Source organism: Pinus tabuliformis, chromosome 3_2 (genome assembly GCF_031772625.1).
Source record: "Pinus tabuliformis cultivar Carrire ecotype Pingquan chromosome 3_2, CPIR1, whole genome shotgun sequence".
Taxonomy (NCBI): Eukaryota; Viridiplantae; Streptophyta; class Pinopsida; order Pinales; family Pinaceae; genus Pinus; species Pinus tabuliformis.
The window spans coordinates 164,657,537-164,684,739 of NC_142302.1; the positions used below are offsets into that span (position 1 = coordinate 164,657,537).

Sequence of the window (27,203 nt, forward strand, 5' to 3'; positions counted from 1 at the left end):
GAGTTGGAGATCAATTTTTTTGTAGAAAGCGACTGATTTTCCAGTGTTGCAATTTGCCCCAGAAGGGGGTGAAAATTATATTAGTAGGTAGTGCAAATTGCTTAGAGAGGGAGAAATTTCGGAGCAAGGAAAATCTGCAAGAGAGATAGATTTGCACAGGAGGATCAATTGGCTAGTAGAAGTCGAGATTTTGCAATGGAGGCAAAATTAATTTTCCTAGCCAGTGCGAGTTGCTAAGAGTGCCGACTTTATCTGCTAGGCCGCACGTGTGAGCCAAAACAAACTTCAGAGGGAGGCCAAATTTGTTTTGGTGGGTTTAATAGTTTCCAGGGGGTTAGGGAGACGTTCAAAAGTGATCTGAATAATTTTCCATAGGTTTTCCATCTTATGGCAACCAATTGTAATATTTTTGTTGAATAATTTTAATAACAAAACCCTCATCTGCAAATTGGTTTTCCCTTCAGGGTTTTTCTAGGTACATTTGTTCGAAAATACTAGCGTTCATTATTTGCGTGTGCGTTTTTTTTTTTTCTCAATTCCCATGGTTAATTATTTTTCAGTGAAGTTGCAGTAGTGATTTATTCGGTATTTGCCGCACGTTAATTGCAAAAGACAAATAATCTAAATAGATAGGCAAATAATAACCAGTGACTACAACATCCATAAAGTTTCACACCTCCACCATTGCATCCTACGACATCTAATGCTGTGTAGCCTCCTGATAATTGGAAGGCTCTCTGTCGCTGATGTCTGTCACCAACGCCTTGTACTTGTTGGACTATTTGCGCTCTCCGGTACTCGTTGTAGGAGCTCCCACGTACTCCTGTGCATCCTTCAATGTCTGAAGCACCTCCCTGTTTCTTCTTCTGGTGGTGGTGGTTGGAGCTTCCTACTCCTCATCCTGCCCCTGCTGCTCCGTTTGCGATGAACTCACGAGTCACAAGATCTCCTGCACTTAAGCTAGTGCTCGTATTGGTAATCGTACTAGTACTCTATTGTCCTTGTAGCTGTTGCTCAACCCTTGGAGCTTTTGCTGGCCCACTCTGATCATCTGTTGGCAACTCACGAGATCTCTTAAAGGCTTTCTCCTCATGGAACTTCACGTCCCGTCTCATGATGATCCTCCCACTGCTAGGAATATAGATCTTGTATGGCTTGGACGTTTCCCTGTAGCCAACGAAATAACCCTTCTTTGTAGTCTGATCCTATTTGGTGTGTTTATCATCTGACACGTGACAACAGGGTATACTACCAAAGATTCTGAAGTGCCCAACCTCTAACTTCTTTCCTGTGAAGACTTCCTCTAGTGTTATCTTCCCCATCGCTCTGTAAGGAACCTTGTTATGTATGTACACTGTTGTGCTACATGCCTTTGCCCATAGAAACTTAGGCATATCCTAGTCATATAACATAGCCCTCGTTGCTCCAAAAATCATTATGTTCCTTTCTGCAACCCCATTTTGTTGTGGGTTGTATAGAGCTGTCCACTCTCTTCTGATGCCTTCGCACAAAACCCCTTGAAGGCTTTATTAGTGTACTACCCTCCATTATCTATACGAATCACCTTGATCTTTTTACTTGTCGTGTTCTCCACTAAAGCCTTGAACTCTTGGAAGCTACTGAAGCCCTCGTCCCTTGACTTCAAAAAATAGATCCAAGTTTTCTTAGAGTAGTCATCGACGAAGGTTACAAAATACTCATAATCCTTGAGAGATTTGGTAGACAACGAACCACAAATATTTGAGTTTATCAATTGAAGTACACCACTAGCTCTACTATCACTCCTTGGGAACACTGCTTTTGTGAATTTCTTAAATATGCTCCCTCTGCACACATCATCGTGTTCCATGTTCAATTCTGGAACTCCTGTCACAGTCTCCCTGAGCAACTTGAGTGCTCCATGATGCAACTGTCCCATCCTCCTTTGCCATAGCTCTCCCAAGTCTCTGCCACTGCTACTACTACTGCTAATCAGTGCCTTTGGAGAATCGAACTGCAACTTCTACAACTTGTTGCTTCGAACCCAATCTGTTTGAACTTCTTCCAACTTTGGTGCTTGATGTACACATTCTTCCCAACGAAGTAAACGTTGTACCTGTTATCCTGTAGTGCAGAACATGAAATCGGATTCATACCCAAACCTGGCACATGCAACACATCTGTAACACTGTTTTTCTTGCCTGACATTCCTTTGAATGTTGATGGTACCTCTTTCAACTGGAGTACACTTCGTCTTGTTTCTCATATGTGTCTAGAAGTCCATCTCCTCTTTGTTGTGACTGGAGAAATAGTCTCTAACCTCCGTCTTATTTGCTGACACTCCACTGTAAATATACCAAACTCTTGGGGACGTGGAGCTAGAGAGGCAAGCTATGAGAGCGAATTCATCTTCCAGCCTAGAAGACAAATCCTCAATGTCTGTTGAAGCTACTATTTGCGTCCTCTTCTTTTCCTTCTTTCTTTTAGGATATTGGCTAAGATAGCATCCATGATGATTGCAACCAAAACACTTGGCCTTATTTTGTTCTTTCATTTTCTTATATCCCTTTGAGCCTTGTCCCTTATTGGAACCCTTCTTCTCCTACCCTTTTCCTGCTAGTGCTATATTTTCCTATTCCTTCTTCAACTTCGGTGTCTTGCTGTTTCTAGCGGTGCCATTGACCAAACTGAGCCTAACTCCTCTTTAGTGAAGTCACTCCATAGACGATCCCAACTTGGAAGTGTATCTCGCCCATAAATTACTTAGACGAACATGCTCCATTCCATGGAAAATCGATTCAATGCTATTCGCACTAGCTCCTACTGTAGCCAATTCATCTTTGGCAAGTCAAACTCTGGTGAGATAGGATGTAACACCCTCACCCTTATGCATCTTGACGGTCCCTAGCTTCTCTCAGAGAATCGACTTTCTGTTCTCTGTAGGATTTTGGTATAGGTTAATAATTCCATCCCACATCTACTTCGCTATGCCCTTGTTTGCGATATGTAAAACAATATGGTCCTTGATTCCATCAATGGTAATACTCTTCATTTTGGCATTCTCCTTTTTGTAGGTGGCCTGTTGCTGTGGATTTGTTTGTACAGTGATCACATTCTCCGCATGCTCCTTCAGTCCATATTCATCCAATAAGAATGACATTCTAGCGTTCCACATGCCAAGGTTTGTAGTATACCTAGGGGGGATAATATGGGGTACAGAGGGAGGCACCCAAGGGAATAATGTAATAATGGGATGGGCCATAGTAATAAATAAGGTGGTTAACCCGTATCATGTAAGGGACCACAAGTAGTTAGCAATAATGTAATAAGCCCATGGTATTAGATAGATGGTATTGAGGGAACCATGGTAATGACCCATGGTATTGTATGTATGAGGCCTATATAGAGGCTAGAGACTCCCCATTGAGAGATGTCAAGGATTATTGTATGAACAGGCATATGGCTTGTGGAGTGTTCTCCTTCCTTAAGGAGTGAATGTATGGTGTTGCCCTACCTTAAGGGTTTGATTAATAAAGTGAAGCATTTCTATATTCATATCTTGTTATTTCTTGGGTATATTTGTTATTTATCATATATTTTTGGATCAGATCTATAACAAGTGGTATCAGAGCACTTTCTTGGGCAAAACGAAATATTTATTTATTTATTTTTTGCAGGAATTTTTTGGGCGGTGAGTTTGCAGATCCGATCTGTACGTTCTGGTGCAAAATTTGTAGAATCTAATTGCAAATTTGGGTTTTTTGCGAAAAAATACCCAATTTGAAAAAAAAATCAACTGAATCAGAGTTTGGATGAGGGAGATATCACAGATTTAAAAATCAGTTGTGTTGCAGCCATTGTTCGGGGCGGCGAGTTTGTAGATTAGATTTGTACGTTTTGGGGCAAAATTTTCAGAATCTAATTGTAGATCTGGATTTTTTGTGAAAAATACCCAATTTGAAAAAAAAATCCGCTGAATTGGAGTTCGGATGAGGGAGGTATCGCTGATTTAAAAATCAGCTGTGTTGCAGATATTTTTTGGGGCGACGAGTTTGTAGATCAGATCTGTACGTTCTGTGGCAACATTTGCAGAATCTAATTGCAGATTTGGGTTTTTTGCAAAAAAAAATACCCAATTTCAAAAAAAAAAATCAATCGAATCGGAGTCCGGATGAGGGAGATCTCGCTGATTTAAAATCAGTTCCTTTTTCAGAAAATTTTGTGACAGTGGGACAGCTGAAGTGTGAATCTGAAATTCCAGCGTCTAGGTCAGAATTTGATGAAGATGTACAAATTTGATGGCTCTGAACCGGCAATATGGATAGCACAATTGGAACAATATTTCACTTTGAATCACATCGTAGATGATGAAACTAAACTACGTGTGGTAGCCATTTACTTGGACCAAGAAAGATGGCAATGGTGGCAGTCGCATTCTAAATGCTATCCAAGGACAATTACTTGGCAGATGTTCGCAAAATCCATATGTGACCACTTTGACCATAAATCTATTTTTTTGGGTCCTCTTACTAAGCTCAAACAGACAGTCACACAACCTAGCAAAGATTTTATTTTTGCAGGAAAGAAGGAAACCAAGAAACCTAAAGGGTTATTTTCTGTTGGTATCTCCTTATTGCAGGTTCATGGATTGATTCAGATGGAGAAGATCATTGTGTCTATAAATCTGAGTTGCAAGCATAATTTTATCAATGTTAATTTGGCAAAAAAATTGAAAGTTCCAACAAAACACATTGAAAACACACAAGTTGATAATGAAGATGTTCAAGTTTATAAAGATTTGAAGCTCTCTATGGATAAGTATGTGTTGCATTGTGATCTTTATACTTCAGATATGGATAACATGGATGTTGTTTTGGGATATCCTTGGATGGAATCTGTGGGTACTGTCAATATTAATGTGCAGAAGAAATTCCTAAAGTTTTGGTATAAAAAGAAGAAAATTACATTGCAGGATATTTCCATTAAGAGCTAAGCAGAGATTATGGAGGCAGAAGGACAAAGCTCTAATGAGACTGACACATCAGATGATGAGCCTTTAATGGTCGACAACCAAACACAAACATTGAACCAATTACCAGAAAAACAGGGAGAATCCAAGGAGGCTGAAGTAGAAAATGTTACAGGTATTGATACATCAGATGAAGACGTAGTGGTTGAATTAATATTGGAAGATAAGGAACAACAGCAGGCACCACAACATGTACTAGATACCAATCAACCTCCATTAGGTGGTGAATTAAAGAAAGATACACCGTTGGTTAACACTTCAGCATATCACCACCCACATCACCCCGCAAGAAAACAACCAACAAGATGGCAACGAATTAGCCACAAGGACAACAACCCCCGCATGACAAATAGAGAGGGCCACTGATCCACCTACTACACATCAACACGAAGAGCTGCTAGGGTCAACTTCCATCTCAAGCGAGCAAGGCACCAGCTAGATCGAGTGTTCACCTTTCTCTGGGATGGCTAGATGTATGTTCATGGTACCAGTGGACTACTCTTTTGAGTAGATCTTATTATTTGTGTTTTTCTTATGTTTCGGGGACGAAACATGTTAAGGGGGGGTGGAATGTAGTATACCTAGGGGGCATAATATGGGGTACAGAGGGAGGTACCCAAGGGAATAATGTAATAATAGGATAGACCATAGTAATAAATAAGGTGGTTAACCTGTATCATGTAAGGGACCACAAGTAGTTAACAATGATGTAATAAGTCCATGGTATTAGATAGATGGTATTGAGGGAACCATGGTAATGACCCATGGTATTGTATGTATGAGGCCTATATAGAGGCTAGAGACTCCCCATTGAGAGATGTCAAGGATTATTGTATGAACAAACATATGGCTTGTGAAGTGTTCTCCTTCCTTAAGGAGTGAATATATGGTGTTGCCCTACCTTAAGGGTTTGATTAATAAAATGAAACATTTCTATATTCATATCTTGTTATTTATTGGGTATATTTGTTATTTATCATATATTTTTTGGATCATATATAAAACAATGTTGGAGGCTCCATCCAACTTCTACAAATCTCTCAAACCTGCTGCGACCATCTTTGGAAATCTGGAAATGTAGCGAAACCCAAATAAATATGGAGAAATTGAATTGGGTTAAAACTATCGACTTTCTCTTCCTGTGCCCTGTGCTAATTTACTCTTGCAAACCCTCTAGGCTTAGATCTGCTCTTATACCATGTGAAATTTCCTTAATTGCAATAACTAGAATTTAATTTTCTATCTACTGGAGATTATTTGTCTTCAGAAATTTAATTACGACAAATAACTATTAATTCATTATTGCAATCTTCACAAATAAATACAAGAACCGAGAAATAATGCACACACACAAATAATTGACAACAGTATTTTTGCACGAATTGTCCCTGGAAGAACCCCAATGTGTTGAAAGCCATTACTGTACATGAGGGTTTATATTATTAATAAATCTTAAACAAATTGAGAAACACAATTAGCTTGCCTCTCACTGGCAAAGCTCTGGCATACAATATCTCCACTGGCAAAATCAATTTGGAAACCCAAGTTTCCTTCTGCAAAATTAACTCGGCCTCCTCAGTGCAATTCACACTCCTTGCCTGCTACACGCACTGGCTGAACTGGAAATGTGTGTGGCCCTCTCTAGAACTCGCATTGCCTCTGAAAATCAACTTTGACAATGATCTCAGCCTCCTGCAAATCTACGGAGCAACTCACACCTCCTTCGACACTTGGAAATCGATTTGCTGCCCAACTCTATTCATTGGCTAATTCGCAGTGCCTTGTATGACCTCTGCAAAATAATTCAAACTCCCTTCCTCTTTTGGAATGTTGGAATCTCTGTGGATAATTTCTTTGGAAATTCTCTTCCCAATATCTTTGTTGAAACCCTATTATTGGTGTCTCCCTCTGCGCCCTTGCTATCATCGCAATTCACTATCTATGAGTGCCCCCGTGCGTTCTCCAAAGCCCCATTGACTTGCTCTTATAACCTCTCCTTGAGCAACCAACGATCGTGATCTAATCACAATCGATGGCTAGCATCATCTTGACCCCATCAAATGACTTTTCCACAAGTCTCTAGAGCAAAATCGATTTTCCTCAATTGGTCTGATTTAATTAACCAATTTCTTAAGTTAGACTTAGGAAAATATTTAATAATTGGCTAATCAATCTAATTAAGGCATTTCTTGTGAAACTTTTTCTAGATATTGGTGAAAATGTGTTCCTTAGCCTCATTGACACCATAGAGACTAGAACAAATGCTTGCTGCTACCAAAAACTAACATCAGATGGTTGTACAAATGTTATAAACCAACATTCGATAAATATTCTTGGTGTTTCTGTTAGCGGTGTAGTATTTCTTCAAAGTCATGACTCCTTCTCCATCAATGCATCTTCCTAAAACATTGCTGATCTCCTATTGAAAACAGTGAAAGATGTTGGTCCTAATAATGTGGTTCAAGTGATCACTGATAATGCAACAAATTGTAAGGGAGCAAGAAAAATGATTGAGTGTACTGATCCACACGTCTTTTGGTTCGGGTGGTTGGTGCACGCATTGAACATTTTGATGCATGATATTGTGAAGCATAAAGAATGTGGATGGATTAATGAGCTTTACAAGAAAGGGAAGCAACTCATTAAATATGTCACTGGGCATACAAGGATAAACTACTTTTGTGGCACTTACTCCAAGTTGCAATTGCTTAAACTTCAAAAACTAGATTTGCAAGCTATTACCTCACCTTTAGGCAGCTAGTGAAGGTGAGACAAGCTTTAACTGCTATGGTGACATGTGAATCATGGGATGACATGAACATTGATAGAGATGGTGCTAATGTAGTCAAGGACACTATTCTTGACATTTACTTTTGGTCATAGATTATGTATGTTTTGCAATTCATCAACCTAATTTATTAGATGATCAAGTTTGTAGATTTAGATCAATCAATAATTGGGGAGGCGGAGGTGTATGAGCAAATGGATAACATGTTGGGGCAGTTTAAAGACATTGTTGAGCCTAGAGATATCACCTTGTACAATTATATTAGTGCGAAAGTGGAAAAACGATAGGAAATACTAAACATTCCATTGCATGATTTATCATATGTTTTGACATGTACATACTATCATCCATCATGTTTTTCAAGACCAGCGACTGGCCGGGCAGGGGGGGTGCGAGGGGACCAGGAGAAAACCACACCTAGATCCAAAGGTTCTATTTGGTTATATGAAAGCATTGGATACATTAGTTCCTGATGAGGAGAAGTGTGCCATGCTATGGAAACAATTGAACAATTATATGCTTGGCACTGGTCCATTTGGGACCAATCATGCACTTGAAGATCGAGAGGATTTGTCTTCTCTTGAGTGGTGGAACATGCATGGAGGTGCTATTCCACTTCTACAGTCTTTGGCATTTTGAGTGTTATCACAGTTGGTAAACACTTATTTTGCAAAGAGTTGTTGGAGCACCTATACTTTCATCCACAATGTTAAAAGGATTAGGTTAAATGTAGATTGGGCAGAGAGCTTGGTTTATGTTCACTACAACTTGCAATTGTTGTCCCATTACTGTGAGGATGTAAAGAATAATAAAAACTTTAAGCTTCGGGACAAAAATCTATGGGATGCCAATTTGGAGGATGGAGAGTTGCAATTAGAGCAATTGGAGGATGCTCTTATCTAGGATGATGACGATTGATTTGAGACGGCACCCCGATCCAGTCCCATGTTCCTCGGGTTCCATTCTTCAACTAGTGCAACAGGGGATTCATCTTTAGGCTCAACAATTCCACAACTTCCACAACCACCATCTTCTTCATCGCCACCACGTGGAGGCTCTCGTGGTGGTCGTGGTATAAGGAGAGATTAGGAGATATATTCACAGTTTTCTACTTTTGTCATAGATTGGACTCTAGAGTGTTAGTGTTGTGAATTTGAACTTTTCTACCTTACTCTTCCTAGTTCAGTGTGTAGTTGGTGTTGGCCAGGTGGCCTATTTTGTAACCATTGTTATTTGAATTTTGGTGATGACTCATCTTGACAGTTGCTCACGTGCTAGATAAGCTATTTGAATGTTTTATGATTTTATTTTCTAAATGTCTACTTTCTATTTTATGCTTAAAATTTTGGTACGCTTTGCTTCCGAAGAATTCCCTTGCTTCGTCCGCACTTCATGCAACGCTGCCCTCCACAGGGTAGAATAGGGGATTTTTGTCTAGAAAATCAATATTTTAATGTGAAGGAATTTGAGCACCTCCTCTATAAATAGTTGCACTTCCTCTCATTTTCTCAATGTTGGTTGGGAGAGAAATCCTTTAGCAAATCTGAAATTTTTGTGATTTTTCTCTCTTATAATTTGGCCATGGATAGATGAACTAAATGATTTTCTTCGTGATTTTTGTGATGAAAATTTTGATATCTTTTCATAGTGATTTATGGTGAAGCTTGGATGACCAACAAATGTAGGTTTTCTTCTTTTATCTTGGTTTCATGTTTTATTGGATGAATGAATCATGTATTAAGCAGATTTGCATGATATTTGCTTCATGTTCTTTGTTAAACTAACCCTTCCTTCAAATCTTTGAGAAAGTAGCATGTTAGCTCTTCCCTCAACTCATCTTTGTGAAAATTGAGAACCTTGATTCAAAACCCTAGGGTAAGTAGGTTTAGTTGTCCTATTTGTTATTGATTCTTGTATCTACCCCAAATTTTTCAGGATTGTATGTTCCTTGAACCCATATGCCCCAAAAATACATTGGCAAGCTAAGGCATTGGTCTTTGAGTCTTTTCATCCTCGATCACCTATTTTTCTTTCATATTCTGTAAAACCATTTTACTAGGGTTTTCTCTCCAAGATCATTTGATAAACCATTGATTGTGTTTTTGGGGAACCTATGCTGAACCTTTATTGGTTGACTTTAGCCTATAGATCTAAGTTGCAGGGAACGTTGTCCAAGGGTCCGTTTTCGGTCGGAAACCAAACAGAAACGAGGAATCTCGTACCATACGATCTGGAAACTCATTTCCGGGTATACTGGCTCGTTTCACGCTAGGGAAACGTGGCCAATACGACCAGAAACGAGTTTCCAGACGGTACGATGGAGTTTCCAGTTAACACTTGATGTTTTCTTTTATTTATTTTTAAAATTTTTTTGCTTCTAATTTTTATTGGGTGACTAAAATATCTTCTGGATGCTTCTAGATGCCTCTCTCAAGTTATAAAAAAAGATTTTTTTAAGTGGGGCTGCCTAATGTTCAAGCCTATGGCCCTAGTGTTGATATGCAGTTCATGGTAATGGTAAATTCTTAAAGTAAAAGGATGAAAATGAAAGATAAAGGAGAATGTCTACTTAAATTTTTAACATTACCATGAAATGACTCAGGATGTTTGAGAGTGGTTTCGCCCTCATTGGATTTCATATGGAGAAAGTAGAATTTTAGATCTCACTCAAAATCCAACAAACTTATCTGTTTTTTAGGATTTCAGGATTGGGGGGATTGCAATGTTTCCATTGGATTTTGTCATGTACTAGGGTATGAAACTTGTATTTAATCAAGAGAACCAAGCCCTCTATACAGGGGAGACTCCCAATAATCAAGAGCACCTAGGATACTAGGGTATGGAACTTGTATTTAATCAAGAGCACTAAGGTAGTTCGACTATGTAGGAGGAGACTCCCAATCAAGCACGAGACAAGAAATTGAAAATTTCTCGTAGCTGATTTTGGATATTGCTATTTTCATTATGTGATCATTCATGAGTAAATGTGATGTAAATTTAGAGACTTATAGTTTATGCATTGACAATTGACAATTTAATCATAATGTAATAAATTAGATTGTATCTTTTTTTTGCTAATGCAAGAGTCAGACCTTCCCATTCATTTAATCAAAAAATATAGTACATAGAGTTACAACACATCCCACAAGGTTGAAGACAAAGGAAAAGAATAAAAGCTTAACTTTTCCTCGCGCACTACCAACAAACTTAACAATTCGAAAGAAGAAAAATCAAAGAGTTTAGAGTAGGAGTTGAAAAGGGGTATCAATGCCCGCGCTCACGACCTGGGAGTCAACTTTTCGGGTTAGACAGAATGGTCCAAAAAAGTACTTGAGCGCCGCATGCCTGAACACCCGGGCCCACAAACCTGCACGGGAGATCTGGACCGTAGAAACCTCAAGAGCCAGTCGACGGAGTATAATGATTTCAGACCGGCCAACATGCGCGGAAGATAACTTGCGATGAGGGCGGTTTTCCCTCCGACCCCACTGCCACGTGGAGCTCAATGATTGTGATTGCTGCCAAATGGGGAAAACCACTTCCCGCTTGTTGTGGCCACGAAAACCACCTCCGCGCCACAGATCTGCTCGGACCATCCAGACCGTCGGATGGCATAGAAAAAACAGACGGTTGTGATTTATGTCGCGCAACAAAAAGGCGCCGAACTTTAAGGCGCGATGAAGGTGGTTTTCGAAACCGTCCCACCACCACGTGTCTCTCTTTGAACGGTGTCGCTGCCCATAATCCGAAACCACTTTCTGATGGAAAGCGGTGCGATCTCCCGAATACCGCTCCTCCTGCTGAAAGTTCGCCCGACCTTGGGAATTAGGAAGCGAAAGCCCCCAACTCCATTGCCGACGATTATTTGCTACAACATTTTCTTGGAATGGGGAAAACTTATGCCAAACACTGATGATTATAGAAGAAGATATAAACCCTCCGCCATTATTCACCAGGGCCATTCTATTACCTGTTTGCTCCAAAAGAACTAAACCCGCCATGCTCTTCACACTAATCCGGTCGGGAGAACTGAAACGGCTGCTGAAAGAACAATTCTCCCACCACTTCCAATCTAACTCAGGACCCATAACCGGAGGCGGTTCAGAGGAGACACAAAGGATTGTCTCAAACCCGTCCGCGAACCGATGGCGCCCAAAGGGAAAATCACGAGGCCGAGGAAACATTGGCTGGGGACACTTCACCTCTGTCAGAAACCCTCCCACTACTACGGACCACCTGACTGTCCTCTGCCGCTTGGTTATAGCAAAGAACCTTTAAACGATTTTGGGACAGATCCTGCCACTTCTTCACCATCCTGCAATCTTCACTGTTCACCCCTTGGTTGGCTAGAATGTCCGCTAGCTTATTAGCATTTCTGCGCACATGATTGAAACTAACAGATCCCAGACCTTGAAGGTGGGCTTGAATCCTTTGATAGACCTGGATAAGTCTCCAATGATTTGAGACTTTCTCCGGTTTGGATCCACAGCTGATTCTTTTTACAGAGTTGATGGTGATTTCTGAGTCTGCCTCTATAATAACATTTGAGCTACGATTTTTAATCAGAATCTCAAGGCCCTACTCCATCGCCATTAGTTTTGCCATGTTATTGGTGGCTTTACCTAAATGGCTGTGGAAGATTAATATGATTCTTCCCTCTTCATTCCTTAAAACTCCTCCAGACCTAGCTGATCCTGGGTTACCTTTGGAGGCTCTGTCAATATTGAATTTCAGGTAGTTTTTCGGAGAAGGTTGCCAACAATCTTTCTCTGTATTCATTGTCATTTTCTTTTTTCCAAACCCTTGCGGAATGATGTTGTGCAGTCCCAGTAGTCTGAGTGTTCTCAGCTCCATTACTGAGGGTGGACTCTCTGGGATATTGCTCACTGTGGTGCATAGTTTTAAAACTCCGACTCGGCCGAGGATCGACTCCGACTCCGACTCCGAAACGGTAATGACTCAGCCGGCTCGATTTCAATGACTCGGTCGTTGTAAAAAATACATTAAATTTTTTTTTTTTTTATTAAAAAACATAATTTTAAAGATTTTAAACATAATTTTAAAGATTTTCATTCATGTTTCCAAACACACAGCATTATAATATAGATGGAAGACAACATATGATCAAAGTAGGCTCATGAACCAATCCATTATATCAAAATGGTACCCAATGGCAATACATAGTCAACTGTCATACATGATCAAAGACTCAAAACAAAAAACACATAACCAAGGAGGCTAGAAATGGCCTCTACAACAAAAGTAAACTGTGACCAGACTCTAGTAGTAGTACTACAGCTACTGGCTAGTAGCTACTGCCAGAGGAGCCAAGATCATGTCGATCAATCTCTGGATCATCATCAGAGTCAGATAGGGGGCCCCATGGCTCCTCCTCCTCATCATCATCTCCAACTGCAGCTGTAGAAGTGGTACCACTAGCAGGCTGTGCAACTGCAGCAGATGCAAGCTGAGATAGAGTAGATATGCGGCTGCGCTTCTGTCGTGGCTGAGCAGAGGAAGCACCTACAACTGGAGTCCTTGCTGGCTGTGAGACTGAGGCTGGTGGATTGGGATCTGCATTCAACTGAACAACATGTTCAAGTTCAACTGATGTCTCAATATCTAAATCTAAATCAAGATCCTCATCAGGATCAAACTCTGCTGGACGACTCTCCACTACCCAATTTGATGTTGGATCAATGTCTTCCAACACAATGGGATCTGAATCAGGTCTTTTGTTCAGCAAATGGTTTCGTCTGAGCCGGAGGTTGTATTGGACATAAACTAGATCATTTAACCGTTTTTGATCCAAACGGTTTCTCTTCTTTGTGTTACTTGGGAGCAGGAGCGAAAACGGGAGCGGGAGCGACATTTTCAGAAGCTCCTGGTTTGGGAGCGAATCCCAGAGGAGTTCGACAACCAATGTCACTAACATCAAGGTACATAGAGGGATTGGTGCTCTTTATTAAATACGAGTTCCATACCCTAATACATGACAAAATTCAATGGAAACATTGCAATCCTCCAATCTTGAAATCCTGAAAACTGATAAGTCTGCTGGATTTTGAATGAAATCTAAAATTCTACTTTCTCCATATGAAATGCAATGAGGTCGAAACCACTCTCAAACATCCTGAGTCATTTCATGGTAATGTTAAAAATTTAGGTAAAAGGATGAAAATGAAGATTAAGGAGAATGTCACTTTTACTTTAAGAATTTAACATTACCATGAAATTTGAATAGCATATCAATAGTAGAGAGCATTTGAGTGTGTTAAATAGGGTTTGGGAGGGGAAATGGACCCCAAATAACATTTAACTAATTCATAAAACACATTGGAGTTCAAACCAATCAGCGAACACTTCAAAATGTCATTAAAAAAATGTCAAATCGCTGTTTTGATTGGGTTACAGGCCACTGGTTATGACTCGGCCGAGTCAATACAGAAACGGCCGAGTTGGTCGAGTCAGCCATGACTCGGCCGAGTCATGGCTGACTCTGCCTACTGAACCGTTTCCTCCACCGAGTCACATTTTTGGGCAATGAAACGGATCAACTCGGCCGTTTCCGTTTCGAACCGGTCGAATTTTAAAACTATGCTGTGGTGCTGACAGTTTCCCTTATCTGCTTTAGAATCAGGTCATAGAGCTTCTGAGGGTTGGTTTTTTCTTCCTTAAAGATTCTCTTATTTCTTTCTTTCCAGACATTCCATATAATGAATCCTGGTGTTAAAGCCCATGCTTGATTAAGCACCTCATTCTCCGAAAATCTCTTCCTCCAATTAAATAGGGTATTTATGATACTCTCTTTGTCCCTGTTTGATTGTTGGAAAATGTTAGAAAAGGAATGCCACAACCAGGTGGTGTAAGAGCAGTCGTTGAGGATGTGCTGCATGGTTTCCTCATGCTCTTCATAAAGCTGACATTTAGAAGGCCCCAAGACGCCCCTTTTTCTAATATGGTCCCAAGTCAAAATTTTCTTATGGTACACCAGCCACATAAAGAGCTTGATTTTCGTCCAACCTTGGTGAGACTAGAGTTGTCTCCAAGATTTGTTTGGCACACAGGACTCCAGTCCCAGGAGAATATACTTTGCCTCTTTGAGATTGAAGGCTCCTTTGTTGTTGTTGCCCCATCTCAATTGATCCTGCCCCTCTGTGACCATGATCATCCTCTATTTTAAAATACTTTTTAGTGCTTTTGTTTTTGTCAATGTTGCACGAAGCGGGAGCGAAGCGGAAGTGTTTTTTGGAAGCAGGGACGCGGAAGCGTCATTTTCCAAAAATCTAGGAAGCGAAGCGTTCGCGGAAGCGTCTGCTATATATATATATATTTTTTTGCATTTATACTCAAAACAAACATCCCAAACAACAAATTAATTGTAGAAGACATGAAAACATGCATATTTTTGCATAAATCAAGATAGATATAACATCCATTGTACATTAATGATTAATTATTCGAGCATCAACCATTTAGATGCATCAACCATCTAGAATCTAGATTCTTCTCCTCTTGTCTAGCCTTTGCCTCTACCTCTATTGTCTAGGGATATTAGTCAACATTGCCCAATTTTGATCAAACTACCTAATTCAAGACTTAAAATATGGTAGAAAAAGCTTAACATGCTTGATCGATGATTTTGACTTGATTGAAAGGTAATTTTTTGCTAAGGGCGTGCCGCGTGACAAAGGAGTTCAACAATTAACACCACCAACACTAGGGTACATATAGGGCTTGGTGCTCTTGATTAAATGCTAATCACATACCTTCATACTTGATATAATCTAATGAAATTCCACAATCCCATTGATCCTGAATTCCTGAAAACTGTTAAGTCTACTGAATTTTGAATAGGATATGAAATTCTATTTTCTCCATATGAAGTCCAATGAGGCTGGAACCACTCTCAAACATCCTGAGTCATTTCATGGTAATGTTAAAAATTTAAGTAAAAGGATGAAATTGAAAAATAAAGGAGAATACATTACCATGAGGGAGCATCTGCTATATTTATATTTTTTTTGCCTTCATTTGTCACCCTAACCCAAGGTGGACCCACCCCCAACAAGCAAACTCACCTAAAATTAAAAAAAAAATTGAAAAAAAACGATTTTCTAAACGCTTTTCGACGCCCGAAGCGCCGTACGAAGCGCGCTTCGGCGCTTTGGAAGCGGCGCTTCCGTACCACGCTTCCGAATTTCCAGGAAGCGGCAAAAAATTCAGAAGTGGTGCTTCCGAATTTCGGAAGCGCGCTTTCGGCCAAGCTTCCTAGGCGCTTCCGTACGGGACGCGCTTCGGGGCTTGGAACCGTGGGGGGGGAGGCGCTTTGTGCAACATTGGTTTTTGCTGCTAAGAGTCTGTTATTTATGCAATTAATGTTACTCTAGTTTCTCCACTTGTCTTGGTCCTGAGGGATGTTCCAGAAATCTTTAACTTTGATCAGTCCTTGGGAATCTCTTTCTTGTTTGAGGCTTATGAAGTCCTCCTTTAACAACACCGGTTCTTGTTGCCATTTGTCCTCCCAAAAGAGTGCTTGCTCCCCATCTCTGATTTCCCAAAAACTATGTTGTTGCACAATATTTCTATTCTCCCAAGCCCTATTCTAGATGGGAGAGCCCCTTATATTCCCTGACATTTTGATGAGATTATTAGTGTGCCAAGGGCTGGCATATTTTTCTTTCCAGACCCTTGCCCAAAGGGCTTTTGGCGCTTGCACCCATCGCCACCAAAGCTTGGCTCCTAGTACTTTGTTTAGAATCTCCTGATCATCTAAGCCTAGACCCCCATGGCTTTTGGGTTTGCATATTTTTTCCCAGGAAACCAAGGCCCATTTCTTCCTTGTTTCCTCCTTGCCCCACAGAAAATCTCTTTGAATGTTTCTGATTTTTTCTAAGACTCCTTTGGGGGCTGGAAGGGCAGATAACACGAAAACCGGCATGGATTGAAGAACTGCCTTTGTCAGAACCAATCTGCCCTTTGTCAGAACCAATCTGCCCGCCAAGTACAAGGCTCTGAAGGTCCATTTTTTAACTTTATCCCGCAACTTAATTAGCACAAGTTCCCAAATGTTTTTAAGCATTGGTTTGTCTGTGAGAGGTACTCCCAAATATTTTGAGGGGAGGGAGTCCCTTTGGAAGCCGAGGATTCTTGAGATGTTCCTTTGAATAGCAATGTTAGTATTAAAGAAGAATATTTTTGACTTTGTGAGATTAACTTCCATACCTGAAGCCTTTGCAAAAGCATTGAGGATTTGCTTGTAGGCAGCCGCTTCTTTGACTGTGGGAATTCCTTGCAACATGGTATCATCTACAAATTGTTGGTGAGTAAGAGTCTGTCCATTCTCCGAAACTTGAAGACCCTTTATTTTGCCCCTGTTTTTAGCCTGCTTGATAGCCCTGCCCAATCCTTCCATCATGAGGATGAAGAGAAAGGGAGAGAGCGGGTCTCCTTGTCTCAGGCCTCTTGAGGGAAAGAAGATATCTGAGGGAGAGCCGTTAACCAAGATAGAAAAGCTGGAAGTAGTTACCAAAGCCATTACCCATCTTATCCAGTTGTGATCAAACCCAAAGGCTATGATTATCTTTTTGATATACCCCCAATTGACCTTATCATACGCTTTAGCAATATCCAGTTGCATGATCATCCCCGCCTACCTTTTGCTTTTGAGAGAGTGAACCACTTCATGAGCTTGTATAATGTTATCCAAAATTTTCCGACCCTCCACATAACCAGATTGCTCCTCAGACACTAGATTAGGGAGGAGGGGTTTGAGTTTGTTGGCCACTACTTCGGATATAATCTTGTAAACGAAATTGCATAAAGCTATGGGTCTATACTTATCTGCTGTTTGAGCCGAGTCCTGTTTGGGAATCAGGGCGATGAAGGAGGTATTGAGGGCTTTCAGGATAGTTTTGTTAACCCTGGAATCCTCCACCACATTTAAAATATCCCGTTTGACAATATCCCAACAAGCTTTAAAAAAATCCACATTAAAACCATCTGGGCCTGGTGCTTTGCCATTCTGCATATCTTTGAGTACTTCGCTAACCTCCTCTTCCGAAACTGGTTTGTTTAGATTGAAATTGTCCTCTCTAGACACCAGCTTAGGGATATATCTTGTAATTTCCTTTATGGAATCTTCCTTGTCTGGAATGTTTTCTCATGCAATGTCTTGAAAATGTTGAACCAACACTTTTTCAATTTCCTTATGAGTGTTCTGCATGTCTCCCCTTTTATCCTTTATCGCAGAGATTCTGTTGAAAGCCCTGCTGGCCATGGTGGATCTATGAAAAAAGCTTGTGTTGCGCTCTCCTTCTTTGAGCCATTGCACTCTGCATTTTTGTCTCCAGAATATTTCTTCTGTTTACATAGGTTTTCCCACTCATGGTGCAATTTTTCAGACTGTTCATTTACGTCATAGTTAAAGCCTTCTTGGATCAGCTTTTGGTTGAGTATCTGAATTTTACTTTCCACAACTTTCTTATTCACAAAAATGTTTCCAAATTCCTTCTTATTCCAGTCTTTGAGTTTGCTCTTAATATGCTTTAGTCTTTTGTGAAGGAGGGACATTTTAGATCCTTGGATCTGTAAGTCCTCACTCCACCAATCTTTGATATTACTCAAGAAGTCCGGGTGGGCGAGCCAAATGTTTTCAAATCTGAAGGGTCTGTTCCTTGGAGAATCCAAACCCTTAATCTCCAATTGTATCGGCCAGTGATCCGAGCCACCAAAGGGAAGAATTCTTGTTGTAATTTCATTATTCATAAGCATTAGTCTTTTGATACTAAGAACCTATCTAACTTGGAGGCCACCTGGGCTTCCCCTCCTCTCTTGTTGTTCCAAGTAAAAAGGCCATTCTCTGAGTCTGAGTCTACCAATTTCAAGTTCTCCGTGAACGCCTGAAATGTTGATGAATCTTTGTTTAGCACTCTGGTTCCTCCTTTATTTTCCGAGAGAGATTTTATCATATTAAAATCTCCTCCTAGGATCCAGGGGATGCCATTTTTTCTGATCCTGAGATCAGTGAGGGAATCTAGCAATCTGAGTTTATCCTCTACTTTTTGGGGACCATAAACATTAGTGACTAGGAAGGTTTCAACCACCCCTTTTGGTTGGATGACTACTGACAAGTAGTTTCTGGATGCCTCTGCATCCAAAACTTTAACTTTGTGAGGGTTCCATAGAGTGAGAATGCCCCCCGCTGTGTTATCTGCTTTAACTTCTAAAAACTCAAAACTTTGAAGCCATTTACTGTGGATTGCTTTTATTTTCTGAATGGAGCTCTTTGTTTCCTGAATGAAGATTATATCCGGCGTATCTTGTTTCATTCTAAAACTTAGCATTCTTTGCTTTCTTTTACTACCCAGACCTCTTATATTCCAAGATGTAAACTTCATAATTAAAGATTTGTGAAGGAGTAACTAGACAGGTCTTTCATCTTACCTGAATCTATCATCAGCTTCCCACACTCCATTAAAAGCTCCTTTTTCTTCTTTCTTTCTCGTTTCGTACCTGTACTTCTGGTTGCTAAACCTGGATTAGTTTTCATTGTTTTCACCCCTCTGCATTCCTGCTCGTTGTTGTTCCTTCCTCTAACTGCCCCCGTTTTCTGGGATTTCCACAGAAACAACTGTTGTATTCTATTGCATTCATCTGGAGGTAATGAATCTATTCCCGCCCTAGTTCCCTGTTGTAGAAAACCCTTCAGATCTAGGTTTTCTTTATCTAGTATTTCTTGCAGTTCATGATCTTCCAGATCTGTTTCGCTCTGGGTCATTTCCTGGTCCCTTTCTAGCTTTGCTTCACTCATTATGGTTTCTTCCTCTTCATTGATATTTTCTGCTGAAGTGTTGTTTTCTTCTTTCTCCTTCTCTTTAGGGTCTTTCTCCATAGACTGGTTTTCGCAAGGCATGTCTTCCATCTCAACCAGCGCTTGGAATTTATTTTGACTGGCCTTTTGTCCTTCTTTATGATGTTGCTTTGGTTCTCTTTTGTTTCCTTTTCCTCTGCTTGAAACTTTCTGAAAGTTTTCAGTGTCCTTCTTTGCTTTTAGTTTGCTTTTGTCTTCTTCTTTATTGAGAGGGCAGTCTTTGATCAAGTGTCCATGTTCGTGGCATTTACGGCATCTAAACGAAATATGCTCATAATCCACCGTTTGCACCCATTCCTCATCAAAGACTTCCAAGATGACTTCGTTTGGAAGAGCTCCTGAAAGGTCCATTTCCACACAAATCCTTGCATAGGAAGTGTATTTACCCCTTCTGGTGGCTTCCGAGGCTTTGATAAAACGTCCTAATTTGTTTCCTATAGCCACAAGTGATTCATTTTGCCAATAATCCAGGGGAAGTGAAAAAAGCCTTACCCAAACTGGAACTGAGGTGAAGGTCTCCCTTTTTGGAACAAAGTTCATCACCCAAGGCTGCATATAGAGGCTTCCTATTGCAAAAAAGTAGGGCCCACCTTCGAATATTCTATCCTTGTCTTCAATGCTTGTAAACACCACTGTGAAGAAACCCTTGGACCCAAGGTGAAGCTCAATGCTACCCTTAGGTTTCCAGTGATATTTAATCCAGGTTTGCAAAGCTTTCTCAGTGGGCCAGACTCCCATGAATTTGCATATGATGGCATACGTTTCCATATGTTCCCTGTGTTCTTGCAGGGCCGGATTATTTAAAACTACTCTTGGAGTGATGTTCGCTCTGGGCCTCCCTTTGATTGACATCCTCTTTCTTGCCTCCCTGGTTTTTGTCTTCTTCCTCCTTGTCCTTAGTGTTGCCCTTATCCTTTGACTCTGCCCCCTCTGTCTCCTTCTCCTTATTTCTGTTTTCTTCTTCCCCTGTGCCTTTACCATTACTCAGATGGGTCTTATCTCTGCCGGCCACAACGCTTTTGTAGGAGGGAGTGGAGCTCCCTCCTCTGCGGGCCGCCATTTTGGGTCACAGATTGCGTGTCTCAGAACTCTGCTCGAATTTCCGTCTCCCGCACTCCACCAGTCGAGGCCATAATAAATTAGAATGTATCATTTATGCTTTATGATTGCACATATTTCTTAAATGTCCTTATATATATATATATATATATATATATATATATATATATAGATTGCGTTTCCCCGTTTCCAAAATTTGGGGGGGCCACATTTTGTACCCATTCCCGTTTCGGAAAGTCGTACTCATTTCCCCATCTCGTGCAACTTAGCTCTAGATTAAGCCATAGAAACCTTCGAACTCAAATCCTGGAATTACCAACACTAGCAAATCCTAGCTCAAGGAGAATCCCCCTTAAGCCAGATAGCTGGCCAAAAGTGAGAAGAGGGTTGGTGAGGTGATAGTGGTCCCCTCTAAAGGTGTAGTGGCTTTGATACTTAAACTTTTAGACATTATCTCGAGAAGTGCAAGATTTTGCTATAGCTTGTAATAGGTCTCTCTATTGGGATTTGTACTGCCTCTCAAGGCCTAAACAGATTAGGGGACTGGAATGGTGCTGCACTCTACTTTTTTCTTGATACCCCTATCCACTGTGAGCACAGAAGAAATATGTAATCCTTTGGGTAGTGTCCATGGGTCAAAGGATGTGAGATCTGAGCTTGAAATCCTTTCCCACGTATAATGCCGGGCAATGCTGGTCTGAATATTAGAAAAAAGGTGGCGAAGTAGTTACAATGTTCTTTAAACAAACAGGAGAATCAACTGCATATCTCATAATACCAGGGACTTCTGAATATAAAGTGCTCTAATCTATTTCTGTCTCATGTATATGTAAGATCTGGCATAATTTGTCCAGCACATGAACTGAGCAGTAGAAGTACTGACCAAGCTCACATGAAGTGGAGCAAGGGTTAGGAGTTTTAAATTGATGAAAAACTTGGTAGATGCGAATGATGATGGAAGATAATAATTGAAATGTATTATATGTGAATGATGATGGAAGATAATAATTAAAATGTATTAGATGTGAATGATGATGGAAAATAATAATTGAAATGTGAAGGATGTAATGAGTAAAGATTTGTCATTAGAAAGAAAAGATTTACATGTCTAGATTGTAAGAGCTAATGTAATTAATCAGCTACCTTGACATCAAGCACCGGCGGACTGCCAGGTACGTGCATGAGATTAGAAAGAAATTAAACATTTTAATCAAACACACAGGATAAAAAGTGCAGTTCTAAGAATAACTCAATTTGCTTTGAAGCCCAAGTTGCACTACTAAAAGTAACTTGCTTGGAGTTCTACAAAGCAGAGGAGATAGGTCATTTTATTAGGTAGACATAGTGGGTAATCATCAGCGATATATTCAATGCTTAAACAAAAAGGTTCAGAGTTCCTACTTCAAGAGTCACAATTCAATTACTTGTTACATTAAATAACATTGAAAACCTGATTTTCCCTTTCCACTAATATCTTTCTTGAAGTAATTTTAAATCTGTTATCTTCTCATTTTCTTTCCTTTTTTTTTTATGTCATGACTTATTGTGATTTCTCAGAATTTATTTTATAATTTGTGTATGTCAACATTACATGTGTAATCAGGTGTATATCCTAACAACTAAATCTGTAAATTGAAAAAGCTGAACCCAAGCCCACCCCTGAAATAAAACTGTATTTGCACACTTGAAACTAGGCAATTTTTATAGAGAGTGATGTAGCAATTAGCATGGAGATGCTTTGCACACTTGCTTTTCACTTTCAAATACTGATTTTCACTAGTCTCTTTGACTGTTTTTGGTCAGTAATGATATCAACAAGATTTCTGTCTTTCTGGGGAGTAAATGGCTGAGATGATTGTTTTCTTTAGTAGGAAAGTATGGGAAAGCACTGCTCCAAATTAACACAAGGAAAGTGCACTGTCAAACTCATAGGTCCTTTTTGGCCAAGCAGTTGCATCTGATGGTCATCTGTGCTAAAATCCACCCAGGAGTTGGACCTGGCCTTGTTCACATGCACTTCCCTTATCACAAGCCCATATTTACATGGAGGAACATGCCCTGTGGGGTTTTAACCCATGTCATCATTACGCCAAGCACTCTGTCTTACTACTAGACCATGGCCCAATGGATATATTGTAGAAATTATTGTTACCTCCAGATAAAGCAGTAATAATAATGCAGTTTTTTTTAGAATTTGAAATACTTATTTTTGATATATCTTCACTATGTTGTTTAATGTGGAGATATTTTATGTACAGGTATGAAGGAGAGTGGTTTCAGAATGCAATGCAGGGTCATGGGGTGCTGGAGGTGCACATTCCTGACAAAGAACCCATACCAGATTCAGAGTATGTAAATTCACAGTCTGATCAAACTTCTTTCATATTGTAATAGTATTATTTTGCCTGGATTGATGGTTTACCTATTTATTGACTTGAAGATATTGTTGATATAGAATTATGCTTGGTCTTTGGATTTAATCAGACATGCAAACAAGATGCGAGCACAGGGTCATATATTGAAGTCGGATTATATGAGCCCAGAAGACAGAGAATGGCTAAAAATGGACATAGAAGATACTGAGAAGAGATATGGATATCGTCATCATCCTGCGTTTTATGAAAGTAGGAATTGGATAAAGTACTTTGGAAAAATGCCGTGAGTTTCATACTATCAAGTTATTTGTGATGGGATTTTCAGCTTTGCCTGCTGTTATAGTTGGAATATATGGGGATTATGCTTTTGATATTGCATTTGCAATGTTACAATCCATTTATTAATGAATTGTTCATTATTTATTATGCATGCAGTCCTGTTGTCTCTAATCATCTGTTCAACACAGTCTCAATTGGAATGAATGTCACTAATGTTATCTTTCAAGATGATGGGGATAAAATAAAGAATTGCATAATGGATGTTAAGTTCCAGACATAAACAATTTCTAATGGATTTCCATCCTGAGCTTATTTTGGATATATTCTCCAATTGGGCATAATCACTGTGAACATATGATACATGGATTTGCATTTTACTTCTTGTTATTGACATGCCTAGTCCTTTCTACATTGACAAGGTTATTTACATTGTACCTATGGATCTGATTTCATCCAAATTGTCAGTGAAAAGGGCCTTTACAGATATGCTGGACAGTGGAAGCACAGCCGGATGCATGGATGTGGAGTTTATGAAGTCAATCGCCGCCTAATGTGGGTATGTCTTACAGGATTGATTTTCTAATTGTGATTAGATAATTTGCTAAGAATATGAAAAGGTTTATTCTTTGTATGCTTGGGAGACATTGAAGATCACATTCATCTGATGGTCATGGATAGCATTCTTTCTATAAAATTCCTTTGTAGTGTAGCAAATGTTTTTAGTGAGTTCTTGATTTACCACAACTAGCAAAGAACTGATTTTTATCTAATACAATTTCCGCAGGGTAAATTCTACTTTGGGGAGCTGTTGTCCAATCCTCATGAATGCACTGCCGAGATATCAGCTGTATGATGGGAAATTTCTATATTTTAGACTTTATGTCTTTCCTTTTGATATATACTGACAGATATGTGCCATTAAGTTTTCGTTACTGTTTTCTATAGAAGCTCCTGTTAGTGATTTGTGCTTAGCATATTGTTATATGCAGATGCATGCAGGTTTAGCTGAGGTTGCAGGAGCAAAAGCAAGAATGTTTGTTAACAAGCCTGATGGAAGTATTTTCCTTTCCCATTTTGATAAAGTTTGCAATGCTGATTCTAGTTTACATGATAAATATCACAATCAAATACTAGAAGCATTTTACAAAAACTGATTGATTGCAATTAAAAATGTTTCTGAAGTGGTCAGGGAACTGAAAGGTCCATACAATGACCCTCAACATCCATACATGTATGAGGAAGAAGATTTGTGGATGGCTCCGGGATTTATTAACATGTTTTATGAGGTAGGTTATTCCAGCAGTGAATATTAATTATTTGTGTGCTGATCTATAACATTGCGACTTATAAATTCTATTACAGGTTCCAGACTTCTGGAAACGATATGTGCATGATGTTGATCAGGAAAGAGAGATGTGGCTTAACTCATTTTACAAGTCACCTCTGAGAATACCAATGCCTGCTGAATTGGAGCACTGGTGGTCTAAAGGTATCCAGACTCTCTACATAGCACTTGTGAAATTCCTGAACTTCTTAAAATGCTTCCTTTTTTGGGGCGAACACTCTTTGGATTCTGTATAGTTGCTATGAAGCTTATAGTATATTTGAATCTTGTTGCAGATGCTGAGTTCATGCGTGTTGGTAATCCAAATAATGAAGAGGATGAGCTCCTTTTGCATGTACCAACAGGAAGGCTAATCAATTGGGCCGAGGACTCTCAGGGGCGTCTACGACTATTTTGGCAACCTCTTGAATCAGGTGATGAGTTCAAGCCTGAAGATGTTAAATTTCTTCCTCTTGGTTTTGATGAATTCATGGGAAAGACCGAGGAAGTATCTGAGAGTCAAGAAGAAAAGCTTGAACAGATTTTGGAAGAGGAGAAACGAAGTATAAATGAAAAGTTCCGGAAAAGAATTGAAGAGAAGAATAAAGAATGGGAGGAAGAACGTAAAAAATTAGAGTTAGAAATGGAATATATCGAAAATCAGGCAAAGATGGAAGATGTGATGGAAGAGATGGAGTATCAGTTAGAACTTAAGCAGATATATGATGAATTAAAGGAAAGTGTCACTCAGAAAGAAGAACCTAAAGAGGAACCTAAAGAGGAACCTAAAGACACATCAGGACCAGATGATTTTGAGGGTGGGCCTTCTCAGGGTAATGAAGAAGCAGAGGAGGATGAGAACAGTGCAGATAAGAAGCCGAGGAGTTTTGGCACAGTTGCATTTGCTGAATCCCAACACTTCAAAGAAAATTCTTATGCAAAGACAGATAAAAATGGAGAGTCTTTGTCATCATCCCCAACTATTTTTGCATCTTTGAGCTTCGTTCCTCAGGTGAGATAACACAGTTGTTGATGTACTCGTGGATGGCTTGGATATCCTTCTTTGTTCTTTTGAAAAGCTGTGTTCAAAGTTTTGGTTGCTGCTCATACTGTTGTTTTTCCTTGAAAGGATGTAAAAATCTATCAAGCTGCATAAATCCATAAGCATTTCTAATGTGATAGAAGGCACTAATACCAGTCCATTTGTGAAGAATATTTGACTCTCTTTCAAATGTTAACATTGCAGGTTGCTATGCATCAATTTATTCCCCTTGTATCATGGCTTAAAGGTAAACATTTAGTTCCTTCCACGGTTGGTTCTCTAGACTCAGATGATCCCAGCTGTGGTCATTGGAGAACACAGAATTTGAGAAGTACTGTATTGAAAAATTATCCAAAGCTCATAAATTATCCGCTTTCAATAAATGTGCTTGCACGACATAAAGCAATAAGAGTGAATCGGAATGATGATTATAGAACTGCTATTTTGGATTTGCATTGCAAACAATTTGCTTCTTTTCCTCGTGTGTTATCACCTTCTTGTAAGCCAAAAAGGTCCTTGAAGGATCATCAAGATAGTCAGCGGAGAAAATGGCAACAGAGTACCAAGCACTCAAACAAACTATCCACTGTGACAAATGATGATATTTTCTCTCTTTCCATACCCATGGAGTACCTCAGCTCGGAATTTGATCTATCTGGTAGTTTTTCTGGAGGTATCTATCCCTGATTGTTTTTGAGAAGTTTCACTTTGATTTAGTTTGTGTCTGTCCCCCAGAAAGTCCAATAAAATAGTATTGGATAACTGTCAGGTTTATTGTGCACTTCACATTGATTTATGGGATAATTTTTACTGTGGCTGCGTGACTGGTCACGTGACACAGGACATGGTGTTCCTTTAGCATTCAATGTTCCCTGTTTAGTAAATTATTCAGTGCAATAAAGCCTCTTGCATATTCATCATCTTTGTTTTCCAGTTTTTATCTTCAATATTGAGGAAAATTCTATTTGTGAATAGCCGAAATGATACCTTCCTCAGTAAGAAGGCTGATTTTTTTGACATCATTGGAATCGGAAAAAAGGATTTTGCTTTTGCATACAATTATTCTCATTTCAAATTTACATTAAAGCAATGCAAAACTCAAATAACTATGATATCATTGGTTGGATTAAAAACAGTGAGAGATAGTCATTATGATCTGGTCCCAGGTTCTCACTTAGTGCAAAAGTCCCCTAAGCACAAATGATGAAACCCCAATGGCAACTGATGCAAGCCACCACTGTCATGTCAGTGGCTTTGCCTTTCTCGCCTCGTTCTATGCCAAGGTTGGTTGTGGTAAAGGGCGGCTTACCTATAGTCACATTAAGGTTAATTGTTGTGGAGTGAAAGATAATAACTTAGTTTGATTATCCAATTTAATGTGTGCGATTAACAAATTATATTCTAGACTTAAATCAGAGTTTAGTTTGTCCTTAAAAAACAAGTCAAGGTTAAAATG

General features: G+C 39.6%; 1 protein-coding gene across 1 annotated transcript in view; it reads left to right on the forward strand.

Annotated features, from left to right (window-relative positions):
* LOC149180314 (protein TIC 100-like) overlaps positions 1-26,667 on the forward strand; it is a 159,193-nt gene extending 132,526 nt beyond the window's left edge. The window contains exons 3-11 of the mRNA XM_089416018.1: positions 22,986-23,075; positions 23,212-23,385; positions 23,847-23,937; positions 24,166-24,228; positions 24,371-24,437; positions 24,564-24,667; positions 24,744-24,870; positions 25,002-25,717; positions 25,952-26,667. Coding sequence (XP_089272144.1) covers positions 22,986-23,075; positions 23,212-23,385; positions 23,847-23,937; positions 24,166-24,228; positions 24,371-24,437; positions 24,564-24,667; positions 24,744-24,870; positions 25,002-25,717; positions 25,952-26,434 — 1,915 coding nt within the window. The 3' untranslated portion in view covers positions 26,435-26,667. The remainder of the gene's footprint in view (positions 1-22,985; positions 23,076-23,211; positions 23,386-23,846; positions 23,938-24,165; positions 24,229-24,370; positions 24,438-24,563; positions 24,668-24,743; positions 24,871-25,001; positions 25,718-25,951) is intronic.
* Positions 26,668-27,203: the final 536 nt, after the last annotated feature.